This window comes from Rhinoderma darwinii, chromosome 2, assembly GCF_050947455.1.
Source record: "Rhinoderma darwinii isolate aRhiDar2 chromosome 2, aRhiDar2.hap1, whole genome shotgun sequence".
NCBI classification, from domain to species: domain Eukaryota; kingdom Metazoa; phylum Chordata; class Amphibia; order Anura; family Rhinodermatidae; genus Rhinoderma; species Rhinoderma darwinii.
This window is the reverse complement of record NC_134688.1, coordinates 112212427-112234900: the sequence shown is the minus strand read 5'-3', so window position 1 is coordinate 112234900 and position 22474 is coordinate 112212427. Positions and strand designations below refer to the sequence as shown.

The 22474-nt window shown below is 45.8% G+C and overlaps 2 protein-coding genes across 3 annotated transcripts in view; one reads left to right on the top strand and one right to left on the bottom strand.

Annotated features, from left to right (window-relative positions):
• Positions 1-546, top strand: part of SMARCC2 (SWI/SNF related BAF chromatin remodeling complex subunit C2) — a 151302-nt gene extending 150756 nt beyond the window's left edge. The window contains exon 29 of the mRNA XM_075852147.1: positions 478-546. Within this exon, the coding sequence (XP_075708262.1) occupies positions 478-515 (38 nt within the window). The 3' untranslated portion in view covers positions 516-546. The remainder of the gene's footprint in view (positions 1-477) is intronic.
• A 3341-nt stretch (positions 547-3887) lies between these two features.
• On the bottom strand, positions 3888-14179 carry MYL6 (myosin light chain 6). 2 transcript variants are annotated; one of them, XM_075852141.1, is made up of 7 exons: positions 14075-14179; positions 13757-13784; positions 10400-10543; positions 10059-10232; positions 9611-9688; positions 7758-7799; positions 3888-4243 (listed from the first exon to the last, which is right to left on the bottom strand). In XM_075852141.1, exons 1-6 carry the CDS (start codon positions 14075-14077, stop codon positions 7771-7773), a joined length of 456 nt encoding a protein of 151 aa, XP_075708256.1. In that variant the 5' UTR covers positions 14078-14179; the 3' UTR covers positions 3888-4243; positions 7758-7770. The 2 variants fall into 2 exon arrangements, with proteins under 2 accessions (XP_075708256.1, XP_075708255.1); XM_075852140.1 differs by lacking the exon at positions 7758-7799 and having other exon boundaries at positions 14075-14177.
• Between the last annotated feature and the right edge of the window lie 8295 nt (positions 14180-22474).

Here is a 22474-nt window from a genome sequence, read left to right as displayed (position 1 = left end):
GCAACTCTTCCATAAAGCTCCAATTTGTGGAGCGTCCGACTTATAATGGTACTCTGGACAGATACTTCCATCTCCGCTGTGAATCTTTAGAGCTTCTTCAGTGTAATTGTTGGTCTTTGTTGACTGTTTTGTCAGGTCCATTACATAAAATCAAATTGTAGTGCAAAAAAACAAACATGAGGGATGAATACGTTCACAAGGCACTGAATATGTTAAACCCAAAAAAATTCTAGTATGAAACCATGTTTTTGTACTAATTTGTCTTTGAAATTAAAAAGTAAATTTTTTTGTGTATTTTCTAGATACGCACAAAGTATATCTATTTATTTTCCTACAGTGTAAACAATCAATTTTGTACAAAATGTACACATTTAAGCACAAAATATATACAGTATATAAAAACGTCCTGAAGTTCATTATCTGCCGAAGAGGCATATGAATGATGACTCTGTTCTTCCTTAAATCCTTCTCAACCAGTGATCAGGACGGATCCCCAAGAAGGTGCTCCAGGATAGCCATAGTCAAAGCCCCAGGCTAAGTGACCCCATATGGACCCCCACATCTGAAAACGTTGAGCCTCAGATCAGGCATCACGTTTGACACTGCAAACCTCCATGAAACAGACTTTTTAAAAGGTATGTGTGCACAGAGTGAAATAACTGGATTTTCCGCAATGGATTTCAGACTCAAGGCCGAGTTCACCCACAACAAATAAGCAGCGTTTATGCAAATACAATGGACATGCTGCGGAATTAAATTTGAGCGTTTTTTTCCACTCCGTATTTACTCAATGTGCGGATGAGATTTGTTTTATCTCATCTACTTTGCTGCTACTGTAATTGCTGCAGATTTTCCACAACTAATTCCGTTGCAGAAAATCCACAGTGTTTACGTAATGTGTGGCGTTGCCCTAACAGTGGCAGCGAAGTGGATGAGATTTGAACAAAACGTCATCCACTTGATGCGGAAAAATCCACAGAGAAAACGTTCATAGATTGACCTGGCTGCAGAATTGCTGCACTTCTGTTGCGGGTTTTCCCCATTGAATTTAAAATACGCATGAATGTCACTGAAACTGAACTGTGCCGTTCTGTGACAGATTGGTTGGGTGTTCTGTCACCCAAGAGTGACCCTTTGACATCACCTATACCTGCTTTTTTTTGTGTCTGTTTTATTTCCTATTTAACCGCATCTCTTTTGTACTGCTGTGATGGCCTGATGCAGATGCCAGACCGGCGTTGAAACGTGTTGCCTCTTATGAAAAGAGGCTTTTAATTTGGCCCTTCCTGTCTGGATGTTAGCAGCACCCCATATTCCTCCTGGACATGATCTGCAGATTTTAAAAATGGGGCTGCATCTGGATGTCCTTTAAGAACCCTTACTTTATGTAACTAAAAGTTATAGATATATTTATCATACATATCAATGCATTTGCACCCATTTAAAAAAATTGTTTTGGCGCATTTTACATCAAATCGGTGTCTAATCTGCGTTGTTGCATATTTATTAACAATTTGCACAAGAATTGAGGGCCATGTCTGCCTGCGGAAAGGAGTGAAAAGTGGCTTACTGCATGGTCAGGATTTAGACACATTTATGAAATGCAACCATTTCAAAAAGGTGCAAAATCAGATTGAGGGTGCAGTCATACGCTGCAGAGTCCATATGCGACTGAAGATCAGTTTCATCTGTCTGAATGGCTCATGAAGAAATCCACACACATGCTGCAAAAACCACCCCATTCAGAGGAATGGAACCGACTTTCAATTGCAGAAATTTCTGCAACACAATCTGCCCCATGTGAATCCACCATAAAAATCACAAGTGCCGCTACTTTAGCCAATGTGAAAGTTAACGCTAGCAATTTGTTGTGACAGATCAAAGAGGGAAACCGCAGTCATAAATCTGTTGCGACATAGGTCCATGCCATAGTCTAGCTTTTTTTTTTAAATCAAACTGTTTATTGAAAATATATAACATATATCTTTCATCTGTTAAATTTCCACATTGGCAAAAAATTTCATTACATATAACATCTTCACTTGTGGACTCTGTACATACATTATATATTTCCCATACATTTCCTCAGTAACAGCCCCACCCCCCATTAGCTCCCGTTCGCACCCCTTCCCTCAGCCCATTCCCCTCCCTGCACGTCAATGTCCCTATTCCTTGGTATCTCTCACTCCACTTCTACTGACCTGCCAATCCATAGTATTGTGCCCATTTACCCCATTGCTTATCAGATTTATGAATCGCTCCACGTTTCAGATAGATTCTTCGTTCCAAAGTAACCGTACGAGTAACTCACTAGTTGAGACCTCCGGGGGATCCCCCTGTAACCAGTATTTAGCAATTAGTTTTCTTGCGTGATATGATACTTTTTTAATGGACAATAGTTCTGTCCTATCCTCTTCCACCCCTCCCATGCAGCCCAGCAGATATATCTTAGGATCCAGCGGCAATTCCATGCCATATACCCGAGTCACCATTTCTCTAACCTCTCCCCAATATCCGTGCAGCCTCGGGCAACTCCAGAACATATGTTTCAAATCCGCCCCGTCCAATGAACATCTCTGACACTCCATCATAGTCTAGCTTTAACTTCGGCATTGGTTAGAACGATGCCACTTGATAAACGTGGGCCTTTGTGTTTCAGTTCCTCACCACTTTTAAGTTCTCCATTTACCATTGAATAAACAAGAATCCTTTTATTGACCAGAGGCTAAAAACATTTATAGACCTGATTTTTCTCACAGCTGAGTAATGAATCTGGGCAATAGTCTGACACATTGTAGCAAATTCCAGGATAGTTGAGTGATTTGTGCTACTGCTGATGGTTTTTAGCTCAACAGTAGGTAAAATTGTAGCAAACCCTAAGGGTATGTTCACACGCGGAGTCAAAAATGTCTGAAAATACGGGAGCTGTTTTCAAGGGAAACCAGTTCCTGATTTTCAGAAGTTTAAGCCACTTGCGATTTTCGTAGCGTTTTTTTATGCCCTTTTTTGGAGCGGTTTTCTATAGAGCTCCAAAAATGTCCCAAGAAGTGACCTGCACTTCTTTTGAGGCAGTTTTTCAAAACTGCCACATTAAAAAAAAAAAAAATGCCCGTCGGAACAGAATGCAGTTTTTCCCGTTGAAATCAATGGGCAGATGTTTGGAGGCGTTCTGCTTGCGATTTTTCGGCCCGAAAATAAGCAGTGTGAACATACCCTTAGTTGTGCAGGTCAGTCCTGTGTTACAAAGATTACGCTTTCGTTGCATAAAAAGCGCTTTAAGGTCTTATTCAGACGATCATTGTATACATCTGTGTGCTGCCCATAAGAAAAAAAAACAAAAAACCGAGACCTATGCAATTCAACGGGGCTATTCAGACGTCTGATTTTTCACACAGCATGTTTCCGTTATGTGAAACTCAATGCATGTCCTTTTCTGGTCCGTTTTTGCAGACCACATCGCCCAATCAAGTCTATGGGTGCGTGAAAATCACAGAGTGCACAAGAACGTCAACCATGTGCGGTCAGTGTTTCACTAAACAGTTGCTAAAGAAATGTTCAGGAAAAAAAAAAAAAAACCTACACCAACCTCGACATTAAACATTGATGGTAGACAGAACTCGAATGCGGTCAGTTTTTTGTTTTTTTTCTTGACGGACTCTAGCCTGAATCAGGCCTAAGAGACAAAGCCTGCATGCATCTTACTCAATGCTCTGGATACACTGAGCGGGAGCAATAGGACTAGAACACCATCATTCTGTAAAGACACTATTCATTATGAGCCGACCTCATTATAAACAACGCCGCTTTAACCTCTTATTTTTCCTGGAACAAATGCACGATTTCCAGAATTTCTATACCGGTTATTACAAAGAGAAGTCGCAGGGAGGTTTTGAAAAAAACATAATTTTTATTTGTAAAGTGGGAAAACAGAATAATTTACTATCCGAGTGGTAAAGCAGAGACTCAAAATTATTTTTGTTGTCGTTTTCTTTGCGGAAGTTGGGCCAAAGTAGTAGTCAAACCTGGCACTAGGGGCACCAGCTTCTTGAGATCTTATGGACACCACCACTTCAGGGAGAGGGACAAAAAGGGGAAAAGCTTTGAGGGCCTTTCACTATATAAGCCAACTGTCCCTCCAAGTAAAATATATCATAGCAGATAGAAACAATACACGAAGCTGCCCCTCTGGTCTGGCAGAATAAAGTGGAAAGTCTTCAGCCGCTCATTACCATCCGGACAAGTTCTGCAAAGGAAACAAAGTAGAAATAAATCGCATATCTGAGAGTGGAACATGGATGTGCACGCAGATGCTAAGCACAGGAAATATGGAAAACTTGTAGCATTCTAACATCCAAGCCTAGGCAGAAATTGCTTCAAAGAGTTGTATCGTAGAAGATAAAAGCCTGAAAAGACTAAGGCCGGCGAATCAGCAAGTACATATACCCATGTAGAGGGCACAAGAGCTCCTATATGAGCAGATGGGGCAACAGACATTGAACGTCCAATGTAAATTATATAGAGATATGTTAAGCCCAGCTCTTACCTACAATCTGGAATCGGTCTAAGTTATGAAATGGCCCTATTCACTAGGAACCAGCAATGTCTGAACATACAACCAGGAGTTGCCACACAATGTCTGCAGCCTATATACTGGTTATAACAAATACATGAATGCTGGCCACACTGGACTGTGTGAAGTTATTGTATATCTGACACTTCAGACCTGTTGGCCAAGTCCGGCCATAGATTATGCAATATATAGATCCAATGCAATAAATAGTCTGTATATCCTCCAATTCTCAGAGAGGCAAAGCACTTCTGAGGATCTAATTATGTGACAGAAAAAGGGAAGTACTAGACACCCGCTGTGCCATCTTTCCAAGCTAGCTGCCCATGTCTATGGAATGTTTAACCCATCCAATGAACCATAGGAGCCCCTCACCTAGATCAACAATCTATGAAGCTCTATGTCATCTACTGCAAACTAAAGCATTTATTAAAATGGAAGAAAACGTAAGCCGAAGCATCAGATATTTCTATTTTCTACAGAAAAGATGGCAGCAATCAGCAGATTGCCATCAGCGATGAAGCAAGAAGTTTCAGAACTGCAGGAGAAAAAAAAAAACATTTCACATAAATCTAATGTCATGTCTCGTGTTTCTAACAGTCGAGGGTCTGGCATAGGATACAGAAAAAAAATAAAATACGCCTAGACTCGATGGCCCTGTTCACATGGAGTATCTTGCAGACAGAAAAAAAAATAAAAAATCTGACTCAATTTAATTAATTTTGAGGCAGATTTCGACCTGCCTGCACTTTGCCACATTTTTTTTTTTTTAGAAACTATTTTTCTGCCTCCCATTGATTTCAGTAGGAGGTAAGAAAGGACACACTGCTTTATGTTCCCGGGGAAAATATAAATAAAAAGCCTCCACCTCCCATTGAAATCAGTAGCTTTAGCGTCAAAAACAAAAACTGAACTGGCCCTAAGGCTTCCTTCTTAAGGCTATGTTCACACAGAGTATTTTGATGAGTTTTTTGATGCGGAAACCGTGTCGCAAAACTCGCCAAAAACAACCCGAAAATGCCTCCCATTGATTTCAATGGGAGGCGTCGGCGTCTTTTTCCCCGTGAGCAGTAAAACTGCTTCGCGGGAAAAAGCGACATGCCCTATCTTTGGGCGTTTCCACCTCTGACCTCCCATTGACTTCAATGGGAGGCAGAGAAAGCGTATTTCTGTGTTTTAAAAATAAACACCGCAAAAATCTGAATTTTGAGGCAGATATTCCTCCTGCAAAATTCTCCGTGTGAACATAGCCTAAATCAGCAAGGAAATGTTATGTATTTCAATGGAAAAAGCAAACACTTGTGTATTTTTAAAATAAGAATATGTAAAGAGCAGGGTTTTTGTGGTGTGGTGATAGATATGAGGCAGTTTAATAGCGGAAGTGTTCTGTGCTTCTAAGTGCAAGATTGGCAGTTTTTGTAGCGAGTTTCAGCGACATAACTACCAGTACATGTGAATGAGGCCTTAGAACTTGCCCTAATGTTTTTTCATATAGGATATAAAAACTGCTTTCAAGCGGCTCTGTCACCACATTATAAGTGGCCTATATTGTACATGATGTGATCGGTGCTGTAATGTAGATTACAGCAGTGTTTTTTTATTTAGAAAAACAATCATTTTTGACAGAGTTATGACCTATTAGATTTATGCTAATGAGTTTCTCAATGGACAACTGGGCGTGTTTTACCATATGACCAAGTGGGCATTGTACAGAGGAGTGTATGATGCTGACCAATCAGTGACCAATCAGCATCATACACTTCTCTCCATTCATTTACACAGCACATAGTGTTCTTACTAGATCACTATGTGCAGCCACATACACATACATTAACGTTACTCAAGTGTCCTGAGAGTGAATAGACATCACCTCCAGCCAGGACATGTCGTCTATTCAGAATCCTGACAATTCGGTAACGTTTGTGTGAGATTTACAGCAAGGCAAGCGTAATCTTATTTTAAATGACAGTTTACAGCGTAATCTCACGAGATTACGCTTGCCATGCTGTAAATCTCACACAAACGTTACCGAATTGTCAGTATTCTGACTAGACCTCATGTCCTGGTTGGCAGTGATGTCTATTAAGTCTCAGTACACTCGAGTAACGTTAGTGTTAGTGTATGTGGCTGCACATAGTGATCTAATAAGATCATTATGTGCCGTGTAAATGAATGGGGAGAAGTGTATAACGCTGATTGGTAAGCGTCATACACTTCTCTCCACAACGCCCACTTGGTCATATTGTAAAACACGCCCAGTAGTCCATTGAGAAACTCATTAGCATAAAGCTAATATAGGTCATATCTCTGTCAAAAATGATCGTTTTTCTAAATAAAACACTGCTGTTCTCTACATTACAGCGCCGATCACATCATGTGCAAGATAGGCCACTTATAATGTGGTGACAGCCTCTTTAAGAACTTTCTTAGCGGCTACTCGAACCACAAATCATAGAACACAAATATTTACAGAAAATTGTGTAACGTAGACGTGCCTTATTTCCTATGCTACCAGACGTACAAACTTTAACTTTTGGACACTCACTCTCCCCATGTTTTAGGGTATGCATGTTTCTCCCCATGTTTACACGCTGTGTTTTCAGACGTTTTTTCGTGGCGTAAACGCCTCGAAAAACAGAAGCTGAATGCCTCCAAACATTTGCAGATTGATTTCAATGGGGAAAAAACGGTGTTTCGTTCAGACGGGGTGTTTTTTTTAACGTGATGTTTATTCAAAGCCCCCCTGTAAAAAGTGCATGTCGCTTCGCTGTTTTTCATTGTGTTAATATAAAAACCGCCCCAAAAAACATTTGATGCTTTAAAAATGGCTGAAAATCAGAGGCCGTTTTCACTTGAAAACAGCTCCGTATTTTACAGCCGTTTTTACTTTAGCGTGTGAACATAGCCCTATAGTCAAGAAAAGCTTTCTATCTACTGCTCACACCTAACAACTACACACATAGGCCCACACTCAGTCACTGCAGAAAAAGCAGCCTTGTATGGCAGAGTTCATTAAGGTGCCGCTTTGACAACTTCATTTCTCTAGAGTAGCTAACTAGTAGTATGCAGCTCTGGCACAGCAGAGAGCATGCAGAAACATGCCAAGACATCCAGGAGATGCAAGAGGCTTAGAGAAGGGGAATAAATCAAAAGAGATCACAAACTGAACCGGATGATGGGACCAGCGTACCCAGGGGGTGAGGTCACGCCAACATGATGTGCCTGACAAACTCTGTGGGAAGGAAGAGTCATCAGTGATATGCCATATAACCCCAGATACATGGTACCTAGCCCCAGAGGACATATTTTCCTCAGGATAGCTCCAGTAAATGACTGAAAAGGGAAAAAAGATAAAGATTGTAAGGGGGGCAGCAGAAATCAGAAGCCACTTATAAAATTAGGGAAACACAGGCGGGTTTTTTTTCCTTACTGGAGTTATCCTTTTAAAAACACTAGACCAATTACAAAAGAGAAGTCAAACCATTAGTCAGCTAAAAATGTCATATGCAGAGAATCCCAGTCATCCCACTGGACTCCAGCTTAAAGAGGCTCTGTCACCAGATTTTGCAACCCCTATCTGCTATTGCAGCAGATCGGCGCTGCAATGTAGATTACAGTAACGTTTTTATTTTTAAAAAACAAGCATTTTTGGCCAAGTTATGACCATTTTTGTAGTTATGCAAATGAGGCTTGCAAAAGTCCAAGTGGGTGTGTTTAAAAGTAAAAGTCCAAGTGGGCGTGTATTATGTGCGTACATCGGGGCGTTTTTAATACTTTTACTAGCTGGGCGTTCTGATGAGAAGTATCATCCACTTCTCTTCAGAACGCCCAGCTTCTGGCAGTGCAGACACAGCCGTGTTCTCGAGAGATCACGCTGTGACGTCACTCACAGGTCCTGCATCGTGTCAGACGAGCGGGGACACATCGGCACCAGAGGCTACAGATGATTCTGCAGCAGCATCAGCGTTTGCAGGTAAGTAGCTACATCGACTTACCTGCTAACGCCGAGGCTGCTGCAGAATCAACTGAAGCCTCTGGTGCCGATACGATGCAGGACCTGTGAGTGACGTCACAGATCTGCACTGCCAGAAGCTGGGCGTTCTGAAGAGAAGTGGATGATACTTCTCGTCAGAACGCCCAGCTAGTAAAAACGCCCCGATGTACGCACATAATACACGCCCACTTGGACTTTTGCAAGCCTCATTTGCATAACTACAAAAATGGTCATAACTTGGCCAAAAATGCTCGTTTTTTAAAAATAAAAACGTTACTGTAATCTACATTGCAGCGCCTATCTGCTGCAATAGCAGATAGGGGCTGCAAAATCTGGTGACAGAGCCTCTTTAAGTGCAAAGAATGAACTACATAGGAAGTCATAACGTCAAACTTAATTTTCCCACCGATACTAACAGAGGCCGCCATCATTCAGCCGATTGCGTATTTTCCATCGACTTCAATGAAGAGTGACAAAGCATGAACAAGGTACCCCTATTCTTGTGTTTGAGCTCCCGGTGGTCCTTACCCATAGATCAAACATTTATGGAATTAACCGATAATATGAAAAGGTCTGTGGTGATAACTTTTAAAAAGGGGTATTCTGGTTATAAGATCTGTTAGATCGGTGGGGGTCCGAAACCCCTTACTGGAAGGAGTGGAATGGAGTAACGGCCAAGCACGCACCATGCCGATTCAGAGTCTGTGGACACTTATTAAATTGCTGAGTGCTGTGCTCGGCCATCACACCATTCAGCTCCTATCAACAGAAGTCTCGCTGCTGGAGGGGGCCCAGTGGATATGGGACCCCCTGTTCTGGCGATCAGTGAAGGTCCCAGCGGTCAGACCCCTTCTAATCTACCAGTTATCACCTATCCAGTAAATCGGTAATAGCGCTTCTCAACCAGAAACTTACACTGCAACAAACTTTCCTTGTAAGAACTCATCTGGTTGTCTGCTGGGTCAAAGGTTACCACATTCTACCAGAACAAGTGAAAACGTAAAATCACAAGGAACTTTATTTAGCCAACGAGAAAAAAATGCTCTTACCTTCATAGTTAATGCATCCATTAGCATCTTCATGGCCACTCAATAGCAACTCCACCTCTTCCTCAGTCATCTTTTCTCCTGAAACGCAGAAGTAGTTTGTTTGCACAATTCATATATACTCTTATAGAAGAATACAAACCTGTAAATGAGGAACATGGCTAATGGTGGACAACAAATACACAGGCAAAACCGAATACCAGCAGAATATGCTAATGTAATATGTTTCTTTGGGAACTTGGCTTTGATCTTTATTTCCCGCACAAAATAAACCCCTGCACAAGGGAAAAATAATGCATGCCCGTTATGCTACGAGCCTACCAAAAACAGACATTAAACCATCTACCGGGGAAGCAGCAGAAGGTTCCGCTACAGGAGGGCAGATCCCACACAGAGATCAATGACCTATCAGAAAATAGAGGAAGCCGCATCACAAGTTCTGACGGATTACCTAGTGTCACAAGAACATGACGGATCTCGGACCCCATCACAGTGCCGTTGCCTTCCTTATCAAATACTCTCATCCCCTCAACAAAGTCCTCTGTGGTGCCCTGGTCCTTGTTCTTTGCAATGGTTTGCATCATAGGCAGGAACTGATCGAAGCCGAGGGTCTTGGTGTTCAGCTCTGAAAGATCAAACATAAAACGGATTACTTATGAGATGAAATCTTTAGGACGATGACATCACTAAGACCAGCAGTCTGTACGGCTTATGCTCCGGCGAGGTCAGACTGAATATCGTCTGTTGTGTAGGAAACCGGTAAATTTTAGGTCTTCATAAAAGGTCACTCACCATCAGCCTTAGGGTTTCCCAAGACTTTGAGGACCTCGGCATTTGTGGGGTTCTGTCCCAGAGCTCGCATGACATCCCCACACTGGTTGAACACAATTTTGCCATCTCCAGTACGATCAAAGAGAGCAAAAGCCTCTCTGTAATCTGGTGACGAAGAAGCAAATACAATGAGGGACTAGAAACAAACATCACGGTAGTAAAGGATTCCTGATAAACATTAACTGAACACATTTTAGGCCTCCATACAAATGGACTTATAGGGAATGGATTCTTTCAGCATCAAAAGCACGCTGCCACCACAGTGGTCCTAACCTAGGACAGCGAAAATAAAGCCCACAAGAGCAGCAAGCAGCCCGCCATTACATGGAGAAGGGGGGTGGGCAATTTTATATGTGATATAAAGCTCCACTTTACATCTCCAATCATTATTTACAATGGGGAAGATGTCGGAAAACTACTGCAAAGGAAGAGTAGTATAGTTACTCATAGCAACCAACTGCATCGCTGCTTTCATCTTCTGGAGGACTTCTAAGAAAATGGAAGCTGAATTCTGATTGGTTGCAATGGGCAACTGCTGCACTGACTAGCTTTGATCAATATCCCCTCAGATCTCCATGATATAAAAGTAATGGGAGGAAAAACAAAGCTGGAAATTCCAATGGTCCCGGGTTCAAATGAGACTAAGGCCTTATTCACAGGAGCGTTTTTCACGTCCGTGTGCGGTCTGTTTTTTTTCATGTACACCACGCAGACCTGTGAAAATCAATGGGGCCATTTAGACAGGCGTCGTTTTTCACGCAGCGTGTGTCCGTTCTGTGAAACTCACTGCATGTCCGATTTTGGTGCGTTATTGCGTAACATGCAGCCCATTGAAAACAATGGGTGCGTGAAAAAAAATGGACCTCATCCGTGTGCTGTCCATGATTCATGCAACAGTTGCTAAAGAAACAAGGGAAGAAAAACAAAAAAAAACGTGTGACATTTGCATGTAAAGCTTGCAGATGCGCACCGCACGCAGAGGTCACAGAATTGCAATGCAAGAAAGGTTTTTTTTGGGAGCGCAAAACGGGCACACTGTAATACACTGTCGATTTTCATCCTGTGAAAACAAAAATATATATATATATATATATATATATAAAATCCTATATACGCATCAATTAGCAATTTCAAAAAACATGCAACAAGATGGTTGTGTCTATCACACGTTCCATAGTTTGTCGGGAAAAATATTTTCCACGTGTAGATGCCAATATCTTTACTTAACGTATACTACATTCTATGACCAGCGACATCCTGGACAGCTAATAAGTCCCTGTAGGACTTGACAAGTTATTCCCTTACAGGCAGGGATAGTCAGAGTTTCAGACAGTTTGCCGCTTCCTTCCGGTGGCACTCCCTGTATCCACCCCTCCTGCTGCATTCCAGGGAGAGAAGCGTAACCCATTCCCACACAAGTCCCATAGTAATACAGTGCTGAGGAGGCTGCTACTCCTATCTGCGCCCATGTAAAACGTTACACTAACCCTGAAGGTGGACCCTAACCTAACATTATGGACTCTGTGGAGAGGCCTGAGGTACTTTCTATAGAGGACTGCACAGTCCTCACTCCCAGCGCCGCCTCCTTCCCCGGCAGCTCAGAATGAGGCTTTGTTACCATATAAGGCATCCACAAAGCAGCCTGGCAGCCATCTTCATGAACAGGAAGGAGGGGGAGCGGGGGTTGTGTCAAAAGAACAAGGCAAAGAATTGCATGCAAAAACATAACATCCTCAGAGCAGACGCAGCCGGTACCACCTTATAAGGCTGATGCCAACCAGTCACTGCGCCACATGAAATGGAGTACATATATTCTATATACACAGCAATACATTCCATCTTTATTAGTATAGAAAACTTTTAGACTAAACTAGAATTTTATCTAAAAAGTTCCTACTGCCGTGTAGCAGGTTTTATTATTTTACACGGCAGATATTTATTTCTATCGCCCTCTGCAATTCTTACCTTAAAAAAAAAAAAAGGGTGTATCACTGGTGAACCGGTGCCTGTATTTTAGGACATTGCACATCCAACAATTCCATAATATGCCCTAAAGAGGGTTTTGCACTGGGCGAGCTGGGCAAGCCCAATCTGCTGGTCGTATCGTTTTAAAAAAGTGAAATATTATCGTTGTCGGCAGCACATCGCCCTTGTTTGGGCTTAACAAAGTAACGGGCCGACGGGGAGTGTGGGGGGTAAATGTAAAAATAAATGACCATTACTTACCGCCAATTTTTGTTTGCAGTGCTGTAGCAAAAACATGCTCGGCGACACAAGCGACCACTGCAGCCAATCACTGGCCTCAGCTGAGTACAGCATGAGATCAGAGGCCAGTGATTGGCTGCAGCAATCACGTGAGCGCTGAAAATGAAGATCAGTGATGAACAATGGATAAGTAATGGTTCTTTTATTATTTTAGTGCATCCACACCACCCCAGCCACTTTTTGGTGATCCCAGACAAGTTAAAAATATAATGAGATATTACATAAAATCATAATTGCATAAAATTTTTTATAAGACCCTATAGGGATAAAAACTTGTGTACAAGCAATTTCACATTCATATAGGGATACATTATCCTAGATATATGTGATCATGGCCGTTTAGGAGCCCTGCAAGTCCATTAGCAGAGCACAGGCCACAGTAGCCTGTATTCTGCCAATACAAAGCCTGTTGTAGTCAGTGTCTGCCGACAGACTTTTAGCATCTAACCGCTACTGTTCCCATTTATAAATGTAGCAGTTCTGATATAAGTAGGAGATTAGGGAATTGTTCCCTAAGTGTTAAACTGGCCATAGATGTAACTTTTTGCATATTAGGGGAATGGTGACAACTAAAAGTACCAAAACAATCGTTTCTGACCAAAGTAGAAAATCCTAAAATGTTGACTCCTTCAGAACAACCATTGTACCCACAAATAACACCAGATCATTACATCTATAACCAATGGTACAATGAAGTAGACTGCCCCCTATGAGGAGAAAGGTGTGTGATAAATCAGAGATTAGACAGGACTGGAATATCAGAAGACTTTAAAGTTAACAAGGAAAAGCGGAAAGTGCTGCAAAACCGCACAGATATTAGTACATTCTGGATCCGGGAGTAAGGTCAGGATGGGTGGGGTAGTAGTCCTTCACAACACACCATTCACTTACCACCGATCAGATCGGGGGAAACTCAATCTGGACACCAGAAGAAAGGAGACAGGAGAAGTAGAGGTAAGTGCTGGAAATGAACGAGGACTAGAGGAAGTAAAGAAAATACAGCAGCGATCATTGGGAGCAATGTCATCACTACAGACTTGATCGTTCACTTACCGGAGATCTGATCTTCTGAGAAGTCGCACTGTGAGATACAAGACAAAAAAACGGATTAGACCAGCGCAGTGACAAAACCCATCCACACCCAGAATCTGTACAGCAGTGGCCTGGAGATTACGTCATATCTATACCCCGAGCAAAGGTGAGTCTACACCGCACTGAACTCCTCTACATGTCACCCGCCATTAACAACACCACGGCCGCTATATACAGAACCCCGCCAACTATATCATCCGAGACACGACCACTACCGCGTAACACGGCCCGAAATATTATAAGCCAGGTCCAAGGAAAGAAGCGCCGGCCCCTCCTCACCATGTTGCCTGCTTGTCCCTCTTCCGGAATGTGAACTGTAGTCGGCTGGTGAAGCGCTTTCTAGATCTCACTACGTCAACGGCCCCGGCTTCACCACTCCCAACCAATGAGACTAGAGCAAGTCTGTGACATCAGCTCCACTAAGACCTTGTTCTACTTTTTATATACTAGCGCCCTCTACTGCTACCCTGTTAGAATTGCAGACAAGAGTTCCTATGTTAGGGCTTTTACAAGTCGTTTTATTTGTTTGTTGTTCTTTATTTTCTCAGACGTTTGTTTTTAACCCATTAAGGACCAGCCTATTTTCTTGTATCTCACTGGATTGTCCCATTTTCATAAACCCATTTTCATAAACCCAGGGGCGTTTGGGCCAAAGCCCTAACTTCTCTTCCTGGCTGACGGCCCACAGCTTTCATCTGCTACATTGTTGGATCTCCTAAGTGACCCATCGATGTAGCACTAGCAGCCAAGGGCGATGCTAGAGACTTAAAACATATGGGGTAATAGCCCCAATACACATGTTTTGCGGAGACAGAATATGATATCTATAGGACTATGCTGCAACCCCTACAGCTACGCCACTGGATAGGATTAGATATAGCATTTTTTCCCTTTAAGCCACGCCTCTAACCATGCCTAATTCCTGCCCATACACACCCGCTTCAGCCCACACAGTATAATGCCCCATAGAACTACACACACAGAATAATGCCCCTATAGCTGCCTCCACACAGTATCATTTCCCCATAGCTGCCCCATACAGTATCATTTCCCCATAGCTGCCCCATACAGTATCATTTCCACATAGCTACCCCATACAGTATAATGCAAACAAAACGCATGGATTTCATTTGTCAGGTTTTTTTTTTGTCCCAACCCCCTGAAAATACCACAGTACCCATGTAGATAGTACCACAATGCCCATGTAGATAGTGCCACAGTGTCCACTGTAGTTAGTGCCCACATAGAGAGTGTCAGTGCCCACATACTACCACAGTGCTCAATGTAGATAGTGCCACAGAGCCCACATAGATAGTGCCCATGTAGATAGTGCCACACACAGTGCCCATCGAGATAGCACCAGTTTTCCCTGTAGATGGTGCCCATATAGTACCACAGTGCCCATGTAGAAAGTGCACACCCCCTTGAAGATAGAGTCACCCCCCTGTAGATAGCGCCAATCCCCTGTGGATAGCACCATTAGGGCTCCCTCTGGGATAGGAATCCCAACCAGAGCTTCGGCCATACTCTTGCCGGGGGTTCTGCTCCAGGAGCAGCCCCTGATGTCACTGTCCATATATGGACAGTGATGTTATAGGGACTTTGAGATGCTGAAATCCCCTGCCAGAGCGTCGGCAACGCATATATGGACAGTGACGTCAAGGGCTTTCCCAAGACAAGAGTCCCCAGCCAGAGAGCTTGCGTTGCTCTGCACGGGGACTCCATAGTTGAAAGCCCGATATCACTGTCCACAGTGGCGTAACTACCGCCGTAGCAGCAGTAGCGGCTGCTACGGGGCCCGCGGCATGAGGGGGCCCGTGTCGCCCGCCGGCACGGGCCCCCACCATGGCCGGAGGCTCCGCTAGCTGCCGCTATGGCTGCTACAGCGGGACGTCACTGAACACTACAGAAGAGCAGGGAGGTATCTTCCCGCTCTGCCATTAAACAAAAGACATGTATCCCCTATCCACAGGATAGGGGATACATGTGTGATCGCTGGCATTGATAGGGAGAACGGGGGACTGAAAGTCCCCTGAAGTTCTCCATCACAAACCTCGGACTTCCAGGGTCTGTGTCGGCAGCTCCGTAGAAATGAATGGAGCGCCGGTCGCGCTTGTGCGCATGCGTGATCAGCGCTCCTTTAATTTTTATTGAGCTGCGCAGACGCCGAAAGTCGGAGGTTAGTCATGGAGAACTTCAGGGGACTTTCGGTCCCCCGTTCTCCCTATCGCTGCCAGCGATCACACATGTATCCCCTATCCTGTGGATAGGGGATACATGTCTTTTATTAGGACACACTGTAGGTCGCATTTTTTTGGGAAGGGGGACGCTGTATGGCGTTCCCTACAGGGGGGGCTGTATGGCGTTCCCTACAGAGGGGCTGTATGGCGTGCCTTACAGGGGGGGGACGCTGTATGGCGTTCCCTACAGGGGGGGGATGCTGTATGGCGTTCCCTACAGGGGGGGGGGCTGTATGGCGCTCCCTACAGGGGGAGCTGTATGGCGTTCCCTACAGGGGGGCTGTATGGCGTTCCCTACAGGGGGGGCAGTATGGCGTTCCCTACAGGGGGGGGCTGTATGGCGTTCCCTACAGGGGGGCTGTATGGCGTTCCCTACAGGGGGGGGGGCTGTATGGCGTTCCCTACAGGGGGGGCTGTATGGCGTTCCCTACAGACCCCCCCTGTAGGGAACGCCATACAGACTCCCTGTAGGTAACGCCATACAGTCCCCCCTGTAGATAACGCCAGACAGCCCCCTCTGTAGGGAACGCCATACAGCCCCCCCCGTAGATAACGCCATACAGTCCCCCCCCTGTAGGGAACGCCATACAGTCCCCCCCTGTAGGGAACGCCATACAGTCCCCCCTTGTAGGGAACGCCATACAGTCCCCCCTTGTAGGGAACGCCATACAGTCCCCCCTGTAGGGAACGCCATACAGTCCCCCCTGTAGGGAACGCCATACAGTCCCCCCGTAGATAACGCCATACAGCCCCCCCCCGTAGATAACGCCGTACAGCCTCCCGTAGATAACACCATACAGCCCCCTCTGTAGATAGCGCCATACAGCCCCCTCTGTAGATATCTACAAAGGGGGCTGTATGGCGTTATCTACAGGGGGGCTGTATGGCGTTATCAAAAGGGGGGGTTTGTAAAAAAGGCACTATCTACAAGGGAGGGGGGGTTGTGTGACACCCGGGGGAGGGGGGGGGGCCCAGTCAAAAGTTTGCTATGGGGCCCAGTCTTTCCTAGTTACGCCCCTGACTGTCCATATATGGACAGGCACGTCAAGGCCTTCCTTCTGCACTTAAAGTAGTAGTGCCCGGGGGGGTCCGCGATGACTGGATGAGTGGAGGAGTGGCTAAGCGCATACTGGCGTGATGACATCACTGCACCTGTCTGTCACGGTGCCTGTCTGTGCCAAGTGGCTCACGGCCACTTCACACAGTGAATGCTGAAGCAGGGAGCTGACGCTTCCTTGCTTCAGCATTGTATTCAACTTTATCTGCGTCCTGAGGACGCTGGGACATACCACACGGGACAGTGGCACACCGGCCGGAATTGAGGACTGACCCGCAGAATACGGGACGGTTGGGGGCTATGGTATCACACATGATAGGCTTAGATACAGGGCCCAGCGGACAGTAATACACATCATAGGCTTAGATACAGAGCCCAGCAGACAATATCACAAATGATAGGCTTAAGGCCTCAAGCACACTTCAGTGAAATAATTCAGTGTGCTATCTGTAGCACACTGACCCATTTATTTCTATGGGGCCATGCACACTTCCATATTATAACGGTTCCGTGCGTCCGTTCTGTGAAAAATAGAACAGGTCATACTCCTGTCCGTTTTTTGGGGATCAGTTTCAGCATTTCCATTCATTTGGTACGTTAAAACAACAGACCGCACATGGAAGCCATCCATGCTCTGTCCGTGTTTCACAGTTCCGTGATTTACTCCCGTACAAATAGCAACGGATGTGTGCTTGAGGCCTTAGATTCAGGGCCAAGTGCACAGTATCACAAATGATAGGCTCAGCTACAGTGCCCAGCAGACAGTATTACACATGATAGGCTCAGCTAAAGGGCCCAGCAGACAGGGTGACACATGGTCGGCTTATATACAGGGCCCATCTGACAGTATCACACCAGTGGTGTAACTACCGCTGTAGCAGCCGCAGCGGCTGCTACGGGGCCCGCGGCTTGAGAGGGACCGTGCCGCCCGCCGACACGCCCCCCCCCATATACCCAGTGGCGCCGCTAGCAGCCATTATGGCTGCTACAGTGGTAGTGATGGTACTACGGGCCCGTGCCGCCGAGCCTCTAACATGTATGGGCTGGGTGACACAGGCCCTCTCATGCCCGGGGGCATCGCTAGCACCGTAGGGGGCCCCGGTGCTAGCGACAGCCACCCGATCTTGCAGTAATTGTACCTGCGTCTATAGCACGCAGGTACAAATACATGCATTAGCGCTGAATAGCCGGGCACGTTCTGTGCTCAACCATTCAGCACCTTACAATGACGCTGATTGGCGGGGCAAAATGACTTGTCCCGCCAATTAGCGCCTTTCAACAACGATAGCGACGCGATGACGTCATCGTGCCGCTTCCGTGCTTGAAAGGTGCTGATTGACGGGGCAAGTTATTCTGCCCTGCCAATCAGCGCCTTTGAAAGACGCGCCGCTTGCGGCATTCTGCTCCAACAGACCTGCTCAGAAGAGAGCAGATCTGCATTGCCACCGAACAGCATGGGAACGGGATCAGGGTGAGTATGTAATTTATTTATTTTTTTCTACTAAAACTGAGTGGCGTTATCTACAGTGGGCTCTCTATCTACAGGGGCGGACGTCTATATGTGGGTATGTGGGCCACTATATACAGGGGGGTCTATATGTGGGGATGTGGGGCACTATATACAGGGGGAGCTATATGTGGGTCACGTTATACAGGGGTGGGCTATATGTAGAGCACTATCTATAGGGGTGCTATTTGTAGGGCACTATCTATAGGGGTGGGCTATATGTGGGACACTATATACAGGGGTGGGTTACCTATGGGACATAAGCTACAGGGGGCTATATGTAGGGCACTGTCTACAGGGGTGGGCTATATGTGGAACACTATATACAGGGGGAGCTATATGTGAGGTACTATCTACAGAGGTGAACTATATGTGGAGCACTATCTATAGGGGGAGTTATTTGTAGGGCACTATTGACAGGGTGGGCTATATGTGGGACACAATATACAAAAGTGCGTTTCCTGTGGGGCACTATCTACAGGGGGGCTATATGTAGGGCACTGTCTACAGGGGTGGGCTATATGTGGAGCACTATCTATAAGGGAAGCTATATGTAGGGCAGCTCGGTGGCTCAGTGGCTCAGTGGTTAGCACTATTGCCTTGCAGCTCTGGAGTCCATATGTGGGCACTATCTACAGAGGGCTGTATGTGTGGCACGATCTACAGGGGCTTTTATGTAGGGCACTATCTACAGAGGCTCTATGGGGTCACTATCTACAGGGAGCTATGGGGGCACTATCTACAGGGGGCACGGTGTGTGGGACACAGTGTATGGTACTATTATAATCAGGGACACAGCGTATGGCGCTATTATAGTTAGTGGTGCAGTGTATGGCGCTTTATTAAAATTTAGAGGTGTTGAGAATTTTAACTTTGTTTATAGGTGCAGAAATGTTTTAGAAGTGAGAAGTTGAAGACATCTGAGCGGAAAACTGCAGAAATTGGTCGTGGTCAGGAGAAATCCATCATAGAAGTCTGGACCGGAGGGAGAAGAAAAGATCTAGAATCTGTGACTTCACCGGTGAGCCACTTAATGTAAATGTTTATTCTGCCTCTAATCAGTACCGTAGTCACTGTATGATCTGCAGCGATATGATGGGTGGTATGATTTTTTTTTGTGAAACAGCATCTCCCAGCATATACTTACTATTGTTCGGGCCATGCTGGGAGCTGTAGTTTTACGCCGTACAAACCTATACGGCATGGGTTGCACTAAATTGAGCTGTATTTGTTCTGGTGTTGTATATATTTACTGAGCTTGGTTCTGGGGCTGTATATATGTACTGATCTTGGTTCTGATGCTGTATTTAAGTACTGAGCTTTGTTCTGGTGCTGTATATATGTATAAGCTTTGTTCTAGTGCCGTATATATGTACTGAGCTTGATTCTGGGATGTATATATTGTAACGTCTATGCCCGTGGACCGTCGTTCTGACTTATCCTCTGACGGCCGCGGCCATGGACGAGTGAGTTCTGGGCGGCATCTCCCTCACTTCCTGGTTCAGACAATGTCTCCCGCTGGGCACGCGCGCCCACGCGTGCACGGTCTTAAAGGGCCAGTGTGTGCACAGTTGCAGAATATCTGCAATTAGCCCAAAATGCTGCTGGACTATAAAAGGGGCTCTGTACCGTCAAGAGTTGGAGTCGTGTTGTGTATTCCGCTGCATCTATTGTGTCACGCCCCGCCGGGCGTCTGTCTGCTGTCAGAGCCTCACCTTAGCCTGTATCTACCGCTACTGTCTACATTGCCTCAGGTATCCTTTCTGGACTATAGACATTGCATTGTACCTGTTTGGCCAGCTGTTATCCTGCTACGCGGTACGGCCCAGTGGGTCCACACCCCGCACCGTGACAGTACGCTCAGACCATGGACCCTGCTGGTCAGAACCTGCGAGCACGACAGGATCAACTTCTTGTGGCAGTAGACCCTATGGCACAGCAGCTAGGAGCTGCTTCATTCTCTGCTCCTGTTCCAGCCTCTCCGACTGATCCTCCTGCTACACCTCCTGGCAGCTCCGGTTCTGATCCTCGGTTCTCACTGCCACCTCGTTTCCATGGAGACACAAGCACATGCAGGGGATTTCTTAACCAGTGTCATATCCACTTCACCCTGCACGCCAGAGCATTTCCTTCAGACGGAGCCAGGATCGCCTCCATTATTTAGTTACTTGCCGGCAAGGCCCTGGCATGGTTATTCCGCACTGTGTTCGAGGAGCCTGGACGAGTCTCGTCGGCAGCTACTGCTATGCTGAACCTTCGCCATTAGGATGCCTCCGTGGGTGAGTACACCATCCAGTTCCAGATCCTGGCAGGAGAGCTGTCCTGGAACAATGAGGCGTTAGTTGCCTCCTTCTGGCACGGCCTATCTTCCGAGATCAAAGACGAACTTGCTGCTCGGGATCTACCACCTACCTTGGACGACCTAATTCTACTTGCCATCCGAGTGGACATGAGGTTCAGAGAGAGATCCAAAGAGGTTCGACAAGAGAGACGGCTTCCTAGACTGGCTCCCAACTTCCAGCAACCCCTCTTGCCTTCATGTACTGCTCCATCTGAGGTCCCGATGCATGTGGATCTGCTTAAACTGATTGTCCAGGAGAAACAGCGCAGGCGCACTTCTGGACTCTGTCTATATTGCGGCCTCGCTGGCCATGTTGTGCGTCTGTGTCCCCAGAAGCCAAAAAACTCCAACGCCTAGGATTGATTGGAGAGACAACCCAGGGCGACACAGCATTTGATAGAGAACTGTCCTCCAAGCTGTTCATTCCTGTGGCCATTGTCACTGGCAAGAGGCCCCATCCGGTCTCTGCCTACCTGGACTCTGGCTCTGCAGCCAATTTCATACGCCAAGACCTTGTGGATCTTCTTCACTTGCCCACTACGCTTCTGGAGAAGCCATTGATCGTTGCCTCGGTAGATAGACTGCCGCTGCCCGACCCTATACTGTCTGTGACCAAGTGGCTGAGGCTTCAAATGGGCGCCCTTCACTCTGAGCTCATTTCCCTGTTTGTCCTGCCCAAGGCCGTCAACCCCGTGCTGCTGGGTTTGCCTTGGCTCCATCTACACGCCCCAGTCCTGGATTGGAACTCCGGAGAGGTTCTCTGGTGGGGTCCCAAGTGTCTCAACCGCTGTCTGGGGCATATGCATCCGCCTCAGTCTCCTCCGCATCATTCATTGGCAGGGTTGCCTCCTTGTTTCTCTCAATTCTCTGATGTCTTCGACAAGAAGGAGGCAGAGACGTTGCCACCACATCGAGCGTATGATTGTCCTATTGACTTGGTTCCTGATTCGTCCCTTCCTCGCGGTAAAGTATACCCTCTCTCCTTACCTGAAACCCAGTCAATGTCTGCCTATATTAAGGAGAATCTAGAGAGGGGCTTCATACTTAAATCTTCATCCCCGGCCGGAACCGGGTTCTTCTTTGTCAAGAAAAAGACGGATCCCCCGACCCTGTATTGATTACAGGGGCCTCAACCAGATCACGGTAAAGAGCAGATACCCATTGCCTTTAATTTCTAAACTGTTTGATCGCATACGGGGGGCAATTTTTTTTTCTAAACTAGACCTGTGGGGGGTATACAATCTTATCCGGATAAGCCAGGGTGACGAGTGGAAGACTGCATTTAATACACGTGATGGGCACTACGAGTACCCGGTTATGCCCTTCGGCCTGTGTAACGCCCCCGCGGTTTTTCAAGAATTCATCAATGACATTTTTCGTGATCTCCTTTATGTCTGTGTTGTGGTGTATCTCGATGACATTTTGATTTTTTTCCCCAGATCCAGCAACTCATCAGAGACATGTCCGCCAGGTTTTGCTTCTATTAAGGAGGAATCACCTTTATGCCAAGCTGGAGAAGTGCGTGTTCGAAAGA